We start from the raw sequence: 16,766 nt of genomic DNA, 5'->3' as shown, positions 1-16,766 counted from the left end.
AAAATGATTTAGAGAAATCATTTATGGTAAGAAAGAGTTCTGATGATATTAAGAGTTGATATCATGTCTCATTGCCAATTAGTGATGAGCCTAGTAAGTCACACATATACACAAGTTATCACCTATTTAAATATGATTTAATTAATTAATTAAAGAGTTTAATTGATTAATTAAATAGGTTCGGTTTGCAATTAAATTGCAAAGTCCCTAGCATGACTTGAAACCAAATCTAGATTATTGGATGTGTAGTATAAATTAAATTTATATTTAAAGTGTTTAAATATGAATTTAATTAATGAGAAATTAATTAATAGAGATTAATTAATTTATTTATATTTGATATAAATTAATTAGAAGAAGAAAAATAATTATTTTGGGTTAAGAACTCAAAATTAAGACACAGGGGCATTTTGGTCATTTCACAGTGTGACATGTGGCACCATGAGATGGTGACACATGGGATTACACATAAGCTTGCCAAATGTTTTTTTAATCATGTAAGATGATTAAAATCAAGATTAAATATAGGTTTCACACTTGGCGCAATGTGATTGGGTCACTTAAACCTAGAGCTAATCAAAGGGTGGGTGACATGTGGCAAGGGTTTAATGTGTTAACCTAGCTATTTAAGTGTTGTTATGAAAAGAAAAAGCAACCAGCAGCCACTCCTCTCCTTTGTCACGCCACTTTGAGGCTTTTCATCTATTCTTCTTCTTCTCTCATCAATTCAAAGAGATTAGCCATCAATATCTTGAATTAAGAACACTAGAAATTGTTTCTAGTGTCCTGTTTAAATCTCTAATCTCTTAAAAGGCAGAACTTGAATTTCTAATTAATAGAAAAAGCTTTAGAAGCTGTTCAAGGGCTGTCATAGGTGTTCTTGGTGTGGACAAGCTAGAGGGACAACATCTGGTGTCCTGAAGACGAATCTCAAAGGCGCAAACACGCTGCAGTGCATCAAGAGGTTAGTGTAATCATTCTTGATTTAATCTAGGGTTTTAAAATTAATCTGATTAATTTTAAAATCTTAAATGGCAAATACAGATCCAAAAACATGTTAAAAGAGTTTTAATATGTTGTTTATCATTGAAATCAAATAGATAAAAATAAATCTTGCATAATGCATGTGACCCTAGGTGAAAATTTTTGAATTCAATGGTATAAACTTGTGTTTTTCATGCTTCCGTTCCTATAGTTATGCCTTACAGGAAGGTAAGGTGTGACACTACTAAAAATACTTTACTGAGGTGACTCCCACACTAGTGCAGATCTGCTCATAATCTCTGTCTGGACTCTACTGGTCAATCTCTCCAATATTTACGTGAGGAAACAATCCATCGAGCTAAGCATATTACTTAGTGATGTATATTTTGAAATAAAAATAACTAAATAATCAAGGATAATTATTTCATGTATAATTTCATATAGAGATTCATATTTCATGGATTCTAAGTCAATTACATGTTTACTGAACATTAGAAGCAATTAAACTTGACGGGATCCTTTCTAATAATTTATTCCAATTTCAATCTTCTTAATTTCATATCAGTGGTCTCTTCATGTAATTATTTAATTTTTAAAGCTTATTACTTATGAGTTGTTTCATAACTTTAGTCGCTTCATAGGAGCATATTAATTTACTGGGATTTCTTTATATAATCAATTGATTTTTACAGCCTATTACTCATATCTGTGATCTTTTTGGTACTTAATTAAATTTAATGCTCATTACTCATATTTGTGCCCAAGTAACCTATAACATATTGTAATGCTGGATATATGGGACCATACTGGTTAGAACTCCATAAGTCTACCCTGTATACAACTGTCATGTCAGGCACTAGGCCAATAGGCAGGCATATAATATCCTGTATACAATTGTCTGTCAGGCACAAGGCCAGCGGGCAGGTATAAAGCCAGAAATATAATTATGCATAATGACATCTGTCATGTCATCTGTCATGTCAGGCACAAGGCCAGCGGGCAGGCTGTTAAAGCTAGAAATACAATTAGGCACAATGGCCAACGGGCAGGCATATAGCCTGTAGAACAATCATATCAAACACATATTGTCAGTCCATGACTTTCCATGTAGGTAGTACTGCTATCTGTGATCTCTAATTGGTATACCCATCAATCCAACTATATATATAAGCCTAGGTATACTTTGCACAAATCAACTAATCAACCAATCAATCCAACTACATACCAATCAATCCATGACTTTCCACTTGTAGTTTATTTTTTTTCATGCTATGTACTGTTATTTCACTTCATGTACTATCTATGCTTTATACCATTTTCATGTCATTATAATGGGAACATAGGTCCCAAGTATATATTCATATAACTTATGTATTTATTACTCTCATTATTTTATGTCATGTACTATACATATTCATAGTATTTTTATTTTATATATGATGAAAACATAGGTTCTAAGTGTGTTTTCATATGATTTATGTGTTTAACAAACCATTTAGGCAATTTACATTTTATGTATCAACTAATTTCATGTCACCTTGTAGTTGGATAGTGGGTCCCACATACCTATTTCATGTAATTTAGCATGTAGTGACTTATTAAGAATAAGTCCTTACTAAAACAATTTAATTCAAGAACCTTTATTTAGGTTCAGTTTTACTGTTTTGAATTTTCATATCAAATTGAGCAAATTGTGGCTACTGTTTAGCCCCACTCCATTCATTGAAGTTGTTTTTCTATGTCTTGTATTTATTTTCTTTTTTGAATCATGTCATTTGGATTTGTATAACTCAAGTTATGGTCAAATAACCATAACTAATTCAGTTGCAAATTTCGGTTCCTTTAGCTAGGGAGTTTTGGGTATCATACTTTGTTAAATTATTTGGACAGGTTGTAGCAATATTTAGGCCTAGTGTTCTTCATAGGATACGTTTCCCTATGTCTTATGGTCACTCAAAATTTTTAGTTGCACTTTTTTAAGTTATGTAGACTTACTTATAGTCACATTATTGGCCTAGACTCAAATGTCCTATACTAACATGATGATATCTATTTAGGTCAGTAGATTTGACCCAAAATTTAAGCTTTTTACATTCATAATTTCAGGTAGGTGTTTAAAACAAAGTTAAACCCTTATTTCTTAGGTTTCCAAAACTATATGGTACATCTCAATTGAAGTTTTTTAGTGGGAGATATGCTTAAAAGACTATTCTGGATTCAATGGTCACTTATGCAAATTTTCAGATTTTATATACTGTCTTGACCTAGCCAAATAACCTAATTCCCTTGATTTTTGGGTTATGGGCAAAATACCAATATTATAGGTCTATGTCCTATTGAAATTTTGGCACTAATTTCATGTCATTTGGAGTTCTATGGACCAAGTTATGGCCTCTTTACCAAAACTAGTCAAGTTGTCTAGACAAAGACAATTCTGGGCTATTTTGGTACTGGACAGTTTTGGTGTCCCAATTTTTGCAGGCAATTTGACTTGGTTAATGGCATTTTTGGGCTTTGTGTTCTTCACAAAAGTTGTAGCCCTATGTCTAAGCTTTCTAATGGTATAAATTTCAGGTCATTTTGACCTGTCTACAGTGAGTTATGGCCAAATGAATAAACATTGTTCATTTGGTCAAAATTCTGACATGGTTTCTACATGAAAAATGGACTATTTTAGGTCCAGTTTTACTTCCAATTGGCCTCATACCAATTGGGGCCACATAATTTCACTTATGGCTCAAAACATTCATTACCCTAACACATACTCAACCTGTACAAAAATTTACACTTCTAATTTCATTCTCCAACCCCCAAATTCCACATTTACATTCATAGCACTTCTAATCATCATCAATCAAACCTCATTACAATCAATTTCCAGCAGTTTATACAAGTCTCCAATAATCAATTCAAAACCCTAATTTAAATGGTCAAAGTCAACATTATACACATGGAAACAATTTGCTAGTACATATAACTTCAACTATCAACATATAACTCACTTCCACTTATCCATCAACACCATTAATCAACAATCACATACATGAAATTATCAATCTCCTAAGGTCCTCAAGGCGGCTGAATTGAACCATTTGCACAAGTCTTCAATATTTTGCTCAAACCCTAATTCAAACGGTCAATCTTAAACATACACAAGTAATTAAATAGTAATACATATAATTACTTTAATTAACATCACTAATCACCATTTATATGTAAGAATCAATCACACTCTCATGTTTTCCATGGCTGCCAAATTCAAGACTCCCTAATACTCATCAAATTCTTCAAATTTCTTGGCATATCAACTCAAATAAACCTCAATTCAACTTTTAATGAAGCAAGAAAGAAAAATTATGCACTAACCTTTAACCAAGAATTTTCCAACCTTGTAGAACTTCAAAAATTTCACTTCCTTTTGCTGCCTATATACTTCCCATGGTGTGAGGAGAAGTTCTTGTGAAAGAATCTTGTGGTTTCATGTGGAAAATGGTCGGATTTCAAGCTTGCATGATCACAAAATTCCCAATTTAGTCCCAAAACCCTAACTTCCAACTTCCTACTCATGCATAACACTTGGACTTCAACCTCTAATCCATACACACTCCTCAAACACCATCATTAAACTAATTTAATTCAGTTTAAATCATCAAAATCATCACTCATTTAGAGTTGCCAAAATTCATGAGTGGTTATATGTACATATTTTCTTTTATTCTTTAACAAATTGAACTCAATTTAGCTTTCTAAATAAAAGATAAGAAGGAAGGAAAGAAGTATATGCACTAACCTCTTTGAGCAAAGATCTTGAGATGTCCAATCTTTACTTTCTTTTAATTTCTTGGTAGCTAATCACCAAGGTCTAACTATTAATTTTTGTGTTGGAGGTTATGAGTTTTGTGGTGTGTTTGCATGGGAATTCAAGTTTGTATGAAGAAAAATGGTGAGGAGCTTTGCAAAAATGGAGTTCGGCCAAGGCTAAGAAAAATGAGGAAGAAGACCATTTTCTTCCTTTTCAATAGATTTATATCTCTTATTTTATGTGTTGTCAAGTTTTGATTGGGTGGGAGACTTTAATTACATCATGCATATGTAATAATTCTAATTAAATTTTAATTTGTTTTGTTTTCTTTTTCTTCTTTCTTTTATCAAATTTTTATTAAATTTTTAGCAATATTTATTCATATTTTACATTACAAATCTTACTTACTTGAATGGACAAATTGGTCAAAAATCTTCTCTGAAGGCGAAATGACCAAAATGCCCTTCGTTTTGCTTAACGGACTAAAATTGTCTGTACCAATCTAAAAATTTTTCTAAGCATTTTCTTGGCATTCTAATACCATCAAAACCTCAATGACTTTTCTCTGGAGTCTCAAAAATTATTTCATGAATTTTCTCTCGGGTTTAGGGCTTCTAGTTATGAAGACAGCAAGTTCCCATCAAGGTCACCCATCGCTAGGGTACCGGCTCATTTAACTTCATTGTATTTTATTTCTTAAATTTTTCTAAATTTTTTCTTATCATTATTTGGGTTATTTGTGACTCCTCACTCTAGTTTACATATGGTTCCAGATATTCTAGCTGTCCGGACAGACATTAGTCACCGGAACAGTTGAATGTACGGACTAGCTAAAGTGAGGGCGTTACAATTATTATTATTATTATTATTATTATTATTATTATTATTATTATTATTATTATTATTATTATTATTATTATTATTAAAGTTTTGTAAATTTAGTAATAATTAGTGAATTAAAGAGTAAGAGATTATCCTCTCTTTTTCTCACCATATAAATAATAAATATTTCGTCCAACCTAAGTAATGAGTAACATAAGAATGATATTGTGGCACTTCTTGTTTGAACATCTTAGTATTGTAAGGTTTGATGAATTTTATAGATGTATCGTGTTTTGTTACTTTTAGCCCTTATTATGTTTCATCAATTTTTCTTACTTTTCTGTATCTTTGTGCTAGGTTTTCTCATTTAGCATTCATCATTTAGGTTGGGGTCTTTGTTGAAACCTAATGACAGTGTTAGTTTGATGATATTTGCCAAGTTTTTGGTAGCTTTCCTAGTTAATAAAATTTATGCGTATTAAAAAATCAAAATATCAAACTATAAAATCTTTTATCAATTTAAAAATTATAATAAAATTTTATAATATTGTAGTTTTGAATATTATATTTCATAATATAAGTTATATTATTTAAAGAAATAAAAATCAATTGGCATCAAAGCATTATACCCCTTGCACAAAATTCTCATAGATCCAAAAGGCAAAAAAATAAATGTAAAACCTAAATGGCTAGACTATATGGCATAATAGTATAAAACTAAAGATAATAATAATCATTAAAATTAGAGAGACATGATAAAGTAAACATATTAGTAAAAAATACATGTATATTTAAAATTGATCCATCTAAAATTAGCAGAAGAGTTGTGACCATTAATTTTGTCTACTTATATACTGTTAGTAGTATGCCCTAAAACATATCATTTTGTATGTATCTTGTACATATTTTTATTAATAAAAAGGCATTTTCACTTTTCTATTTACATAATCCATTTATATTTAATTGAAAAGGTCCATTGATATTTTGTTAGAAATTCTATTCTTAAGTTGTTAAGAATATGAGTAACAGTATTTTTAGTACAAAGTATCATAAATTGGTTCACAATCGATGATACTTCACAAAGGACATGACTTATCTACAAAGATTATAATCATGTTTGTTCCCAAAGTATTAATATTAGATATAAATAAGTTGGAGTGGTGAGTCTCATACCACATAACAAATATGATAGGCACTTATACACAATAAGTAGGCCGAACCAGTGACACTTATGACAAGCACATGGAGTTTACTCTTGTCAATGCATTGTCATATATCATATCAGTGCATATAATCTTTAGACCTGAGATAACACATTTATCTTGTATATAGGTGGTTTGAGTTTGATACTGATTTCATACTCGTACTGTGTATGGGTATATGGGCATGTATTGGCTCCTATTAGTTATATATGGAGATAGGTGTTGATCAAGATGGAATCCGTTACCCTAAGTAAATAGGGATAAAATCCTATGTTCATTTAATTATTCTTGATGAATCAAGTTTCTAGCTAGGACTGATAGATTTAGTCAGAAAAGAGTTTCTGACAAGAAAATCTAATTAATCAAGAATTGAAATTAAAAGAGAACATAATGTTCATAGCAAATGAAGTTTGACATTAACCATGACTCCAACTGAAAATTGGGATTTTATAACGGAGAGATTCTAGTGCATGGTAACATATGATTAAAGGTTCATTTAAAGTATTCCTTATTACTGATTGGGTGGCCATGACATGCTATGCTAGGTGTCAACCATGGTCTATGAGATGCCTAAAATGATTTAGAGAAATTATTTATGTTAAGAGAGAGTTCTGATGATATTAAGAGATAATATCATTTTTCATTGCCAATAAGTAATGAGCCTAGTAAGTCACATATCTACACAAGTTAATCACCAAGTAAAATGTGATTTAATTGATTAATTAAAGAGTTTAATTAATTAATTAAATAGGTTTGGTTTGCGATAAGATTGCAAAGTCCCTAGCATGACTTGAAATCAAATCTAGGTTATTGGATGTATAACATAAATTAAATTTATATTTAAATTATTTAAATATGAATTTAATTGTGAGAAATTAATTAATGAAGATTAATTAATCAATTAATTTATATTTGATATAAATTAATTTGAAGAGGAGAAATTATAATTTTGGATTGAGAACTCAAATTAAAAAGTAAGGGTAAATTGGTCTTTTCACATGGTGACATGTGGCACCATAAGATGGTAACACATGGCACCATGAGATGGTAACACATGGCACCATACAAGCTTGCCACTTGTCTTCCCATGCTGGAAGACCACCTTTTTGTGATTCAATTGGAGCTTGACACTTGGCTTAATGAGATTAAGTCAAACAAAAGTAAGAGTGGATCTTGTGATGACATATGGCAAGGGAGTAAGTAAGTGTTGACTTTGGTATATAAGGGAAAAGGAAGAAAGAGAAATCATTCTTCTTCCTTCTCTCCATTTGGACAATAACTTTGGGTCTCATTCTCCTCTCTTCATTTCTCAATTGATTCAAAGAGAAAACATTTGTTTTCTTTAAATTAAAATTGCTAGAAAAGGTTTCTAGTACCCTATAAACCCATACGCCCTCACTAAAGCCTAAAACCTCAATTACAAGTGGTTGGCAAGGCTTTGGAAGTCAAGATTAGGGCTGCCATTGATACAAGTTGGTGTGCTTGTGGTGGACAAGCTAGAGGGATTACAATTGAAGTCCTAAAAGCATCCTAAGGAAGAGAGATTCATTAATAGTGCACCTTGGAGGTTAGTACTCAAAATCCCTCTTTTAGTTAGGGTTTAATAAATAATATTCCTAAAGTTCAATTCTTGATGGCAAATGAATATTTAGTGCATGCTAAAATGTGTTTTGGTATGCTTTTGGGTATTGAAAATTGATTAGGTACATAACTCATCAAGTATGGTGCATGTAACCCTAGATTAATTTTTGAAATTCAAGGTTCTAATGCCTTAAATTCCATGTTTCCTTACCTTCATACACATATAAAATATATATATATATATATATATATATATATATATATATATATATATATATTTAATTTGAATGAAATAAAAGAGAGAAAGCTAAATGAGAGAGAAAATAATGTACCCTAAAATGAGAGGGAGAGCAAAAATAAAATAAAATAAAAAACTCATCTAATTTTAGATTGTTATAGGAAATTATAAGATTGGCTTGAACTTAAGTTGTAAATATCAATTATCAACTAAATTTTAATTTGTAAATATAAAGTTTAAATAATTAATTTTTAATTAAGATTTTATAATCATTTAAAGTAATTTTATTGGTTTAATTTAAATTATAATATATAAATTTTATATTATTAGAGCTAATAAAATAGTTGAAAAGGCCAATTAATAAAAAAATAAAAATTTACTACGTCAATTAATAAAAAATAAAAATTTACTACGTTAGTTAAGATTTTTTAATAAATAATAAAAACGATTAGTAAAAAATTAAAATTTGATATATTAAAAATTTTGAAAATATTGAGGAGGGTCAGGACTACCTGGCCTCCTCGTCTATGTCATATCTGCAAAAAATTCCAAGCAAACGTATGTGCTTTCCGTAAGAAAATTCCAAAACCCACATTACATCACGTAGCTATATTGATCCACCACAAAAAAAAAAAAAACAGTTGTTTCAGAGACAGAATTTGCGACGGAAATAAATCCATCAGAAAAAATTTCTTTTAGTGACGGACTTTCAACGGATTACTGACGGGTATCAATTTAAGGGAATAGTGATGAATATTAAACTAATTAGCGACGGGTTATAAACGAAATTTGTGACGGACAATATTTCCGTCAGAAATCTGTCAGAAAGACTTAAATCCCTAATGTCGACAGCCACATTTTATCCCTTTTCTTTTAAAACACATCTTCCTCTCTCTTTCTGGATAGTAAGGAGTTCTCCCTCTTTCCGTTTGTGACAATCCACCACCGCCGTTGCCATCACAGTTCACCGTCGTTGCCATCGTAGGTCACCATCGTAGATTGTGCACAAAGCCCAACTATCATTCTCAAGTTCCTGCTTCTCGATTCAATGCTTAACAGGTAAATAAGTTGGTTTTAATTTTGTTTTGATTTTAGTTTTAGATTATACCAGTCTGATTTTTAATTGGATTAAAATTATATAGGCATTGGAGTTTTCTCTTCTACAATTTAGAGTTGGTTATTTGATAATCTAGTTCATTGATGATTGCGATTGCACTCTTGCTATTAATCTTTTTTTGTTGTGGAATTAAAAAATGTGCCTAACTTGAATGATCTGTGTGAATTTGATTATCCATTATATATTAGAATGGATATTACACTGTGTTTGGAGTTTTCAAGATTTTCCATTGCAGATGAACTGACTTCTTGTATTTGGGATGGCATTTACAGAATTAGTTTTTTATCCTCAATAATATTCAGCCTTTTCTTTTTTCTGGAAACTTGTTCAAACTAAACTTGTTCAAGCATTTTTTGTTCTGATACAGTGGGAATTGCATATAGGGTATTGGGCTTTTGGTAATTAGTGGAAGTAAATATTATAGGGACTTGTGCCATCTAAAGTAGTTCCAAAGTTATTCAGTGGTGATTTCTTCTGTTCTTTATTTATACACTGCCATCTAAATTGACTATTATAATTCAACATGATATGCTTCATTCAATTGTAGCTCAATTGGTAGAGAGGAAGATTATGGCCATGCTATGCATGTGAAATAAAATTTTTAGTGAACTAATATTGATTACAAAATATGATATTGGTTTCTTCCTTTCATTCATTATATGGTTGTTTATTATGATTGTTAACTGTTGATATATGTTAGATAATGTAGACAAAGAGTTGTTTCCATCCATTTTAACATTTCTTGTTAAGAAATATATTGTGTTATATTTAAAAATCTCGTTCCCTATATTATTAAGAATAGCCTTTTTTTTTTTAAATGGTGATAAGTCAATTTAATTTTGGCATTTGCTTGATTCAAAAAACAAAAAAGTACTTGAGGCTAGGAAACATTCTTCTATAGTTAAGCCTTGAGGGCTCCTTTTGAGTTGGCTTTGTAATTTTTATGTGCCTATTTGGTTATATAAGGCTTGTTTGTAGGCTACTTTTTGCAGCCTATGCTTGTTAGACCATGTTTTTGGAAAAGCTAGATTTTCCAGCTTTCACCAAATCATTGTCCACCAGCAGCAGTAAAAAAAAAGAAGTAAAAATTAAAAAGCAATTTTGATGAGCAACTGAAAATGTAGTGCCAAACAAGGTTTTATGTCAGAGTAGTGACTGATTTATTGTGAAAAATAGCTAAGTATGAGATTTATGGCAATGTTTTTTTTTAATCAATTTAACACGTCCTTTTCATGAATAAGGTTTTGTTTTAAATGATGAGGAGCTTGAAATGTTGCCGGCATAACTCTTTATAGGTTTTACATATTTTTACTGTATATTAGATGAGTATCAGTGATATAATTTGGTCCTCTGTTTGGCATAAAACTAGTTAGTTTGGCCTATTTATTTGGTTTTTCACACCATGTATGTTTGCTTGATAATTCTTGAATAGAAGTGGAAGAACTTAAAACTAGAAATCAGAATTTCATTATGTGCAAATCTAAACCATTCAAGGTCTAGTGTATGAGAAAAATGATTATTGAACAAACAGGATGGTAGTATTTATGAGTTAACATGCAAAGGAAAAATAAAGATGTGTCTATGCATTTCTTATTGCAGAAAGCTTTATAATGGGAGGAAATATACTTTTATTCTGAAAAAGCATGAAGTTCTTAAATTTGCTATCTGTGCCTATCATCATGCTAAGGTATTAGGAAGTCATACTCATATCAAACAAAAGTATGTTTAAATTGAGATTTAGCTATGTTGTTAATTAATATTCTTCAAAATTTATTCACTTAATATTATGGTAAGTGATATTATGTTGTTAATAATTAATACTTTCACTGCTTTAGCTCTGCAAATTATGGTAAGAGGGAAAAAAAAATAAATTTCATGGATTATATGCATAAATAAAATAAAAAGATTTTTATTTTTATTTTTAGTTTTTTTAATTTAATTTTTATTTTCATTTTTTTTAATATAATTAACACTTAAACTTCAAACTTCATAGTCTTATGTTATTGGAAGTACGTATGCCTGTCAAGTAAAATGTTTCTTGTACCAACTCTTGAGTTGGCCTTTGAGTACTCTTTCTTCAGTAACTTCAAAAAAATGAAATAAAATAAAATATTAAAAAAATTATAAAAATAATATCAAAATGTGTTAAATCTTATTTCTTACCTTCATGGTGTAGATTCTCCTGAATACATTCAAGAAGCACAAAAATTAGCAATTGAATAATGAAAATGTCAAATTAAACACATGAAAATGTTAAAATTTTTCATTAATTAGCCCCAATTTTAAATAATTATTAACACAATAACCAAACAGAATCTGCCTCCACACCTTTGTTCTCATTCTTCAATAGTCAAATTTGATAGTCTCTCTAAAACTGTACTCAGTTCTCTGCAATAGCCAAAACCCATTGAAGTTTAAGCAAAACTCTTATATACAGTCATACTAATTTTATCTTAGTAGTATTAAGTTTATTTTAGGGTTAATTTAAAAAACACGAGGAGCAAGCGATCAACATCGCACAATGTGGCAAGTTCTCTAGCTTTATTTAAAATTCCAACTTTTCTCTTTGAATATTTTAGTTGCCTCACCTTGGTGCATTCCAATCTCAATATCCTTAGCTTCTTTCTTCCCATCTTCTCTCAGACTTTTGTTAAGTGATAAGTAGATTTGCTTCAATTTCCTACTTCACCAAAAGTTCCTAATTCACCAAACACACACATATATAAATATGAATGCTCAATTTGTGTTAATCCAAATATATTATCAACCCTCTATTTTTTTGTTGCTAATTTATTTTTTATTCTTTAATTATTGTTTCCACTTTTGTTTAAATTTCAGAAAATATTTATCATGTCTGTAGATCGTAGTTGGATGTATAAGTGATTAGATGTCAATGGCTTCCTTAATCCTGAATTTGAGGTTGGGGTGGAGTATTTTTTTAAATTTTGCCTATGCACAAGTAGATCTTATCTCCAATGACAAGATTCATTGTCCTTATTCTAAATGTGAGAATAACAAATACCTACAAAGAATTGATGTCACTTATCACTTGTATAAATTGGGATTTGTTGGGGCATATACTAAGTGGGATGCATATGGTGAAGGTTTCACATCTGAATTTAATTCTTTACCAACTTCTAGTACTTCGATTGATGATATGACTCAACCAACCGATACAAATAATTATAGAAGTATGGTTATGGAAGAAATGAATTTTGATGAGGAGATAGCTGGAGTGAGAAATTGTTTCATGGGCCTTGAACAAGAGGAACCAAATCTAAATGCTTCAAGTTTCTATGGCTTGTTACATGATGCTGATGCTCCCTTATGGGAAGGTTGCAATAATCATAAACGCTTATCAGCTGTATCTCAACTATTAAATTGCATGTCAGATTTCCACATTAGTCATAATTGTTTTAGGGTTGTTACATGTGGGATGAAATTTTTAAGGTCGTTACATGTGGGATGAAACTGAAGAGTAGAATGTGCGTCTTGCTTGGGATAAGCTTGGGAAGGATAGATTTCGTGATATTCTTAACAAAGCCAGGAATGAAATGTTGGTGAAGCACAAGAAAAGTGATATTGCTTATTTGCACAATCTAGGACCAAACTGGATGAAAGCAGAGGTGTGGAATGAGCTTGTTGCTCATTAGAGTTCTCCAGAGTGGCGAAAGAAGTCACAATTTGCTAAGATTAATAGAATGACAGTAAAAGATGGGTCAATTGCAAAACATGCTGGTGGTTCAATCAAAATTGAGATTCATGATGATCGATTGGTATAATTTTTTAATTTCAGTTATTTTTTATTTATAGTTATGCATTTTGTTGGTTGTAAAATTGTGTAGTGTGTATTTTGTTGATTACACAATATGATAATTTTTATTTTATAGACAAAGAAGTTAGGTAGGCCACCAAATAAGATTGAAGTATTTCGAGCAACTCACACCAAAAAGGGTACTGATGGTGTATTTATTGATGGCAAATCACGACGGGTCGATGTAATTTTCTTTGAAAATATTAATTTTACCACAATATTTTTCCAATTTAATTTCATTGTCATTAAGTTGTATTAGACTATAATGTAAGGTTATGTGTGTTGGCCATTCATTTAATAAGATATTACTGTATTTCATTTGTTTAGGAAGATTATGCAAGTGCAATTGTGGAGAAAAATGGTTCTAATTCTGAATTCACGCCAATATTTGATATGGATAAGTGGATAGAAGTATCTGGAGGCTTTAATAAAGGAAGGATGCATGGTTTTGGGTCTTCTACAAAATCTTAAACAAGTGACCTCCCAATTATGCATATCTGCTTATCTTGGGTCATCTTCTCAGCCTGCGATGACACAAGAGGAAATTCAGCAACTTATAGAAGAAAAAGCATCATCAATGAGCGCAGAGATGATGGCTAAAATACTTGATCAGGTGCGAAAGGAGTTAAAGACTACAAGTGGTACTCAATTTTCAACATCTTCACAGCCAACCGCTTCAGACTCCACAAACCCATAGGATAATCTAGATAATTGACTATGCTATTTATGTTTCCGTTTAATGATATTATTATGTGTGGAATTTTAATAGTACTTTTTCTGAATATGATTGTATTTTAACTTACATTTTATTAATATTAGCTACTTTGTATGGATTATTTTACAACTTTATTAATATATGCATTTTAATTATGCTGATTAGAAAAATCATAATTAATATATTGTATTTATTTATGGATCTTTTTATTAATTTGTTCTATAGGAATAATAGAATAATTAAAAAATAATAAATTTAATAATAAATAATATTACTTTTTTGACAGATTTGGGACGAATTAGTGACGAAATTTTAAAATTATTCAAAATTTTAAAAATTATTTATGCATTATCGATGGACCATATAACTTTAGTGACGGATTTAGTGACAAAATTAGACACAAATTTGTGACAGATTAGCGACGGTATTTTTCTGACGATATATTTCATCGTTAAAATTCATCGCTATTTCATTTATATTAGTAACGGCATATTTCGTTGCTAAGTTCGTCACTAAATATTAGCGACGGCTAGCAATTTTGGTCACAAAATTTTCTGACGAGTGTTTTAGCTACGAAAACTTATCCGTCGTAAATCAGTCATTAAAATCTTTTGCGACGGAAACTAGCCCATCTGCGACATCGCAAATGGCCTGTTTTTTTTGTGGTGTCAATCTCCTATTACCATGGTTAAGAAAAAAAAAAAAAGAATCTCCTATTACCCATCTGTGATTCTATTTGATAATAAAAAACAAAATGTAAAAACCAGGATTATTAAAGTTGTTGTCATTTACAACCAAAAATTCCAAATGGTTTGTTGTGGACAAAATCAAAATTTGACTTACACTTGCTTAATTAATTAATTAATCTGTGCATTGTATCCTGATCGACAGCCTTGAAAATAAAGTTCAAACTAGATATTTGAATCAGTATTAATCAATTATTTTTAGATTTTCTCCCCTAGTAAGCTGCACTTGATTTACAGTTGTTCATATCTCTTTACATTAGACTTCCTAAGCATCACATTTGTTCCCCTCCGATTAACAAACCATTCTGAGATTCATTTGTTCTATTCATAATACAATGAGACAAATTTAACACAATAGCCATTGGGGGCTTTTTCTTTTTCTTTTAACGAAAGATTTGTTACATTGTTCATGTTTTCCTTCAAGAATTTAATGTGCTACTTTAAGTTGATGCATGGTTATAACTACATTGATAAAATCTAATAAATCTTTAAATATATGCAACTTGGGACAAAACCTATAAGCCTTTTTAACCTCACATCTTCATTTACCGTAAATGTTGCTCCCTTTTTTTTCCCTACAAACCTATAAGCCTTTTTAACTTCACATCTTCATTTACCGTAAATGTTGCTCCCTTTTTTTTCCCTACAATATTAGAAATAAAAATGAATTCAAAGTGAAACTTATAGTGCACATAACACTATGTATACTATGGGAATCATGACAATATACTTCCAGATATACAACAAATATACAACAAAGACACTAGATTATTTTTATGTCATATATTATTATTATAATAGAAGAAGCAAACAAATATGTTCATAACTTATTACATGGGGTTTTATCATTTATGTGATACATTACACGAAAAAGAAAGTGATACATAAAATAGATAGAAATCAAGTCTAATCGGCCAGGCCAGTGCCTGTAACGCCCAAGTCCTTCTTGTCATCATCTTTACCAGCCCCAAAAACTGGGCCACCTTTCCCAGCAGGATCAGGAACCTTGTCTTGCAGTTTATCAATCTGGATCATACCCTGGTCTTCCTTCGATTGCAGCTCCGTTTTTGTCCTATTTTCTCCTCCGATTACCGATTCGTACGTCGTCGCCGTCTTTTCCCCTGGCGGTTGTGCTCCTTGTGCCTCTGACATTCTTCTTCTTGTCCCTCTTTCTCCTATTTGCCCAAACCGATATGTTCGTCCCTCACTCCTTATCTAATATATACACGGGCATTTGGATCACTAAATTATACATGTGTCAAAAGTGGTATTGATGTGGCATTCATTGCCTCTATGCTGTAACACATGTCGTGCATGCAACAAGTAAATATATATCTGTGTTGAACTTGGCGGTCTCAACACACAGATTCGCATGTTCTGGAATTATACACATTAGTGAGATAGACCTAATAAATTTATCTCCAAAGTTGTATATTATTTTGGTGGCTTTGTACTACATTTTTTTATTGCACAAATTTACTTTATTTTATCACTAATTTAAATTTATATTTTTAAAATATTAATATTTAAATGCATAATGGAATAACAATTAAGTAGATGTGTGATGGAAAAATATATGATGTAAAATAAGTAAACTAATATAATTATATAAATATATGTTTAAAATTATAACATATTATTATATTTTTTTATTATAACAATTAAGTTTATAGAAGTTTTACAAGGATATTTACTAAACTATGGAAGTTAAAGAGTGGGTGATCACCAAAATCAAAGATGGAAAA

At 30.5% G+C, this 16,766-nt stretch overlaps 1 protein-coding gene across 1 annotated transcript; it reads right to left on the bottom strand.

The window, feature by feature from the left end:
• Positions 1-15,927: 15,927 nt before the first annotated feature.
• On the bottom strand, positions 15,928-16,173 carry LOC110632410 (uncharacterized). The gene has a single exon (XM_021780628.2). It carries the CDS (start codon positions 16,171-16,173, stop codon positions 15,928-15,930), a length of 246 nt encoding a protein of 81 aa, XP_021636320.2.
• Positions 16,174-16,766: the final 593 nt, after the last annotated feature.

Source organism: Hevea brasiliensis, chromosome 11 (assembly GCF_030052815.1).
Source record: "Hevea brasiliensis isolate MT/VB/25A 57/8 chromosome 11, ASM3005281v1, whole genome shotgun sequence".
Taxonomy (NCBI): domain Eukaryota; kingdom Viridiplantae; phylum Streptophyta; class Magnoliopsida; order Malpighiales; family Euphorbiaceae; genus Hevea; species Hevea brasiliensis.
The sequence above is the reverse complement of the archived record's forward strand: the minus strand, read 5'-3'. Positions and strand labels throughout refer to the sequence as shown.

Excerpts from the sequence above, each read along its gene's own strand:
- LOC110632410 (XM_021780628.2), bottom strand. The coding sequence starts at position 16,173 with ATGTCAGAGGCACAAGGAGCACAACCGCCAGGGGAAAAGACGGCGACG.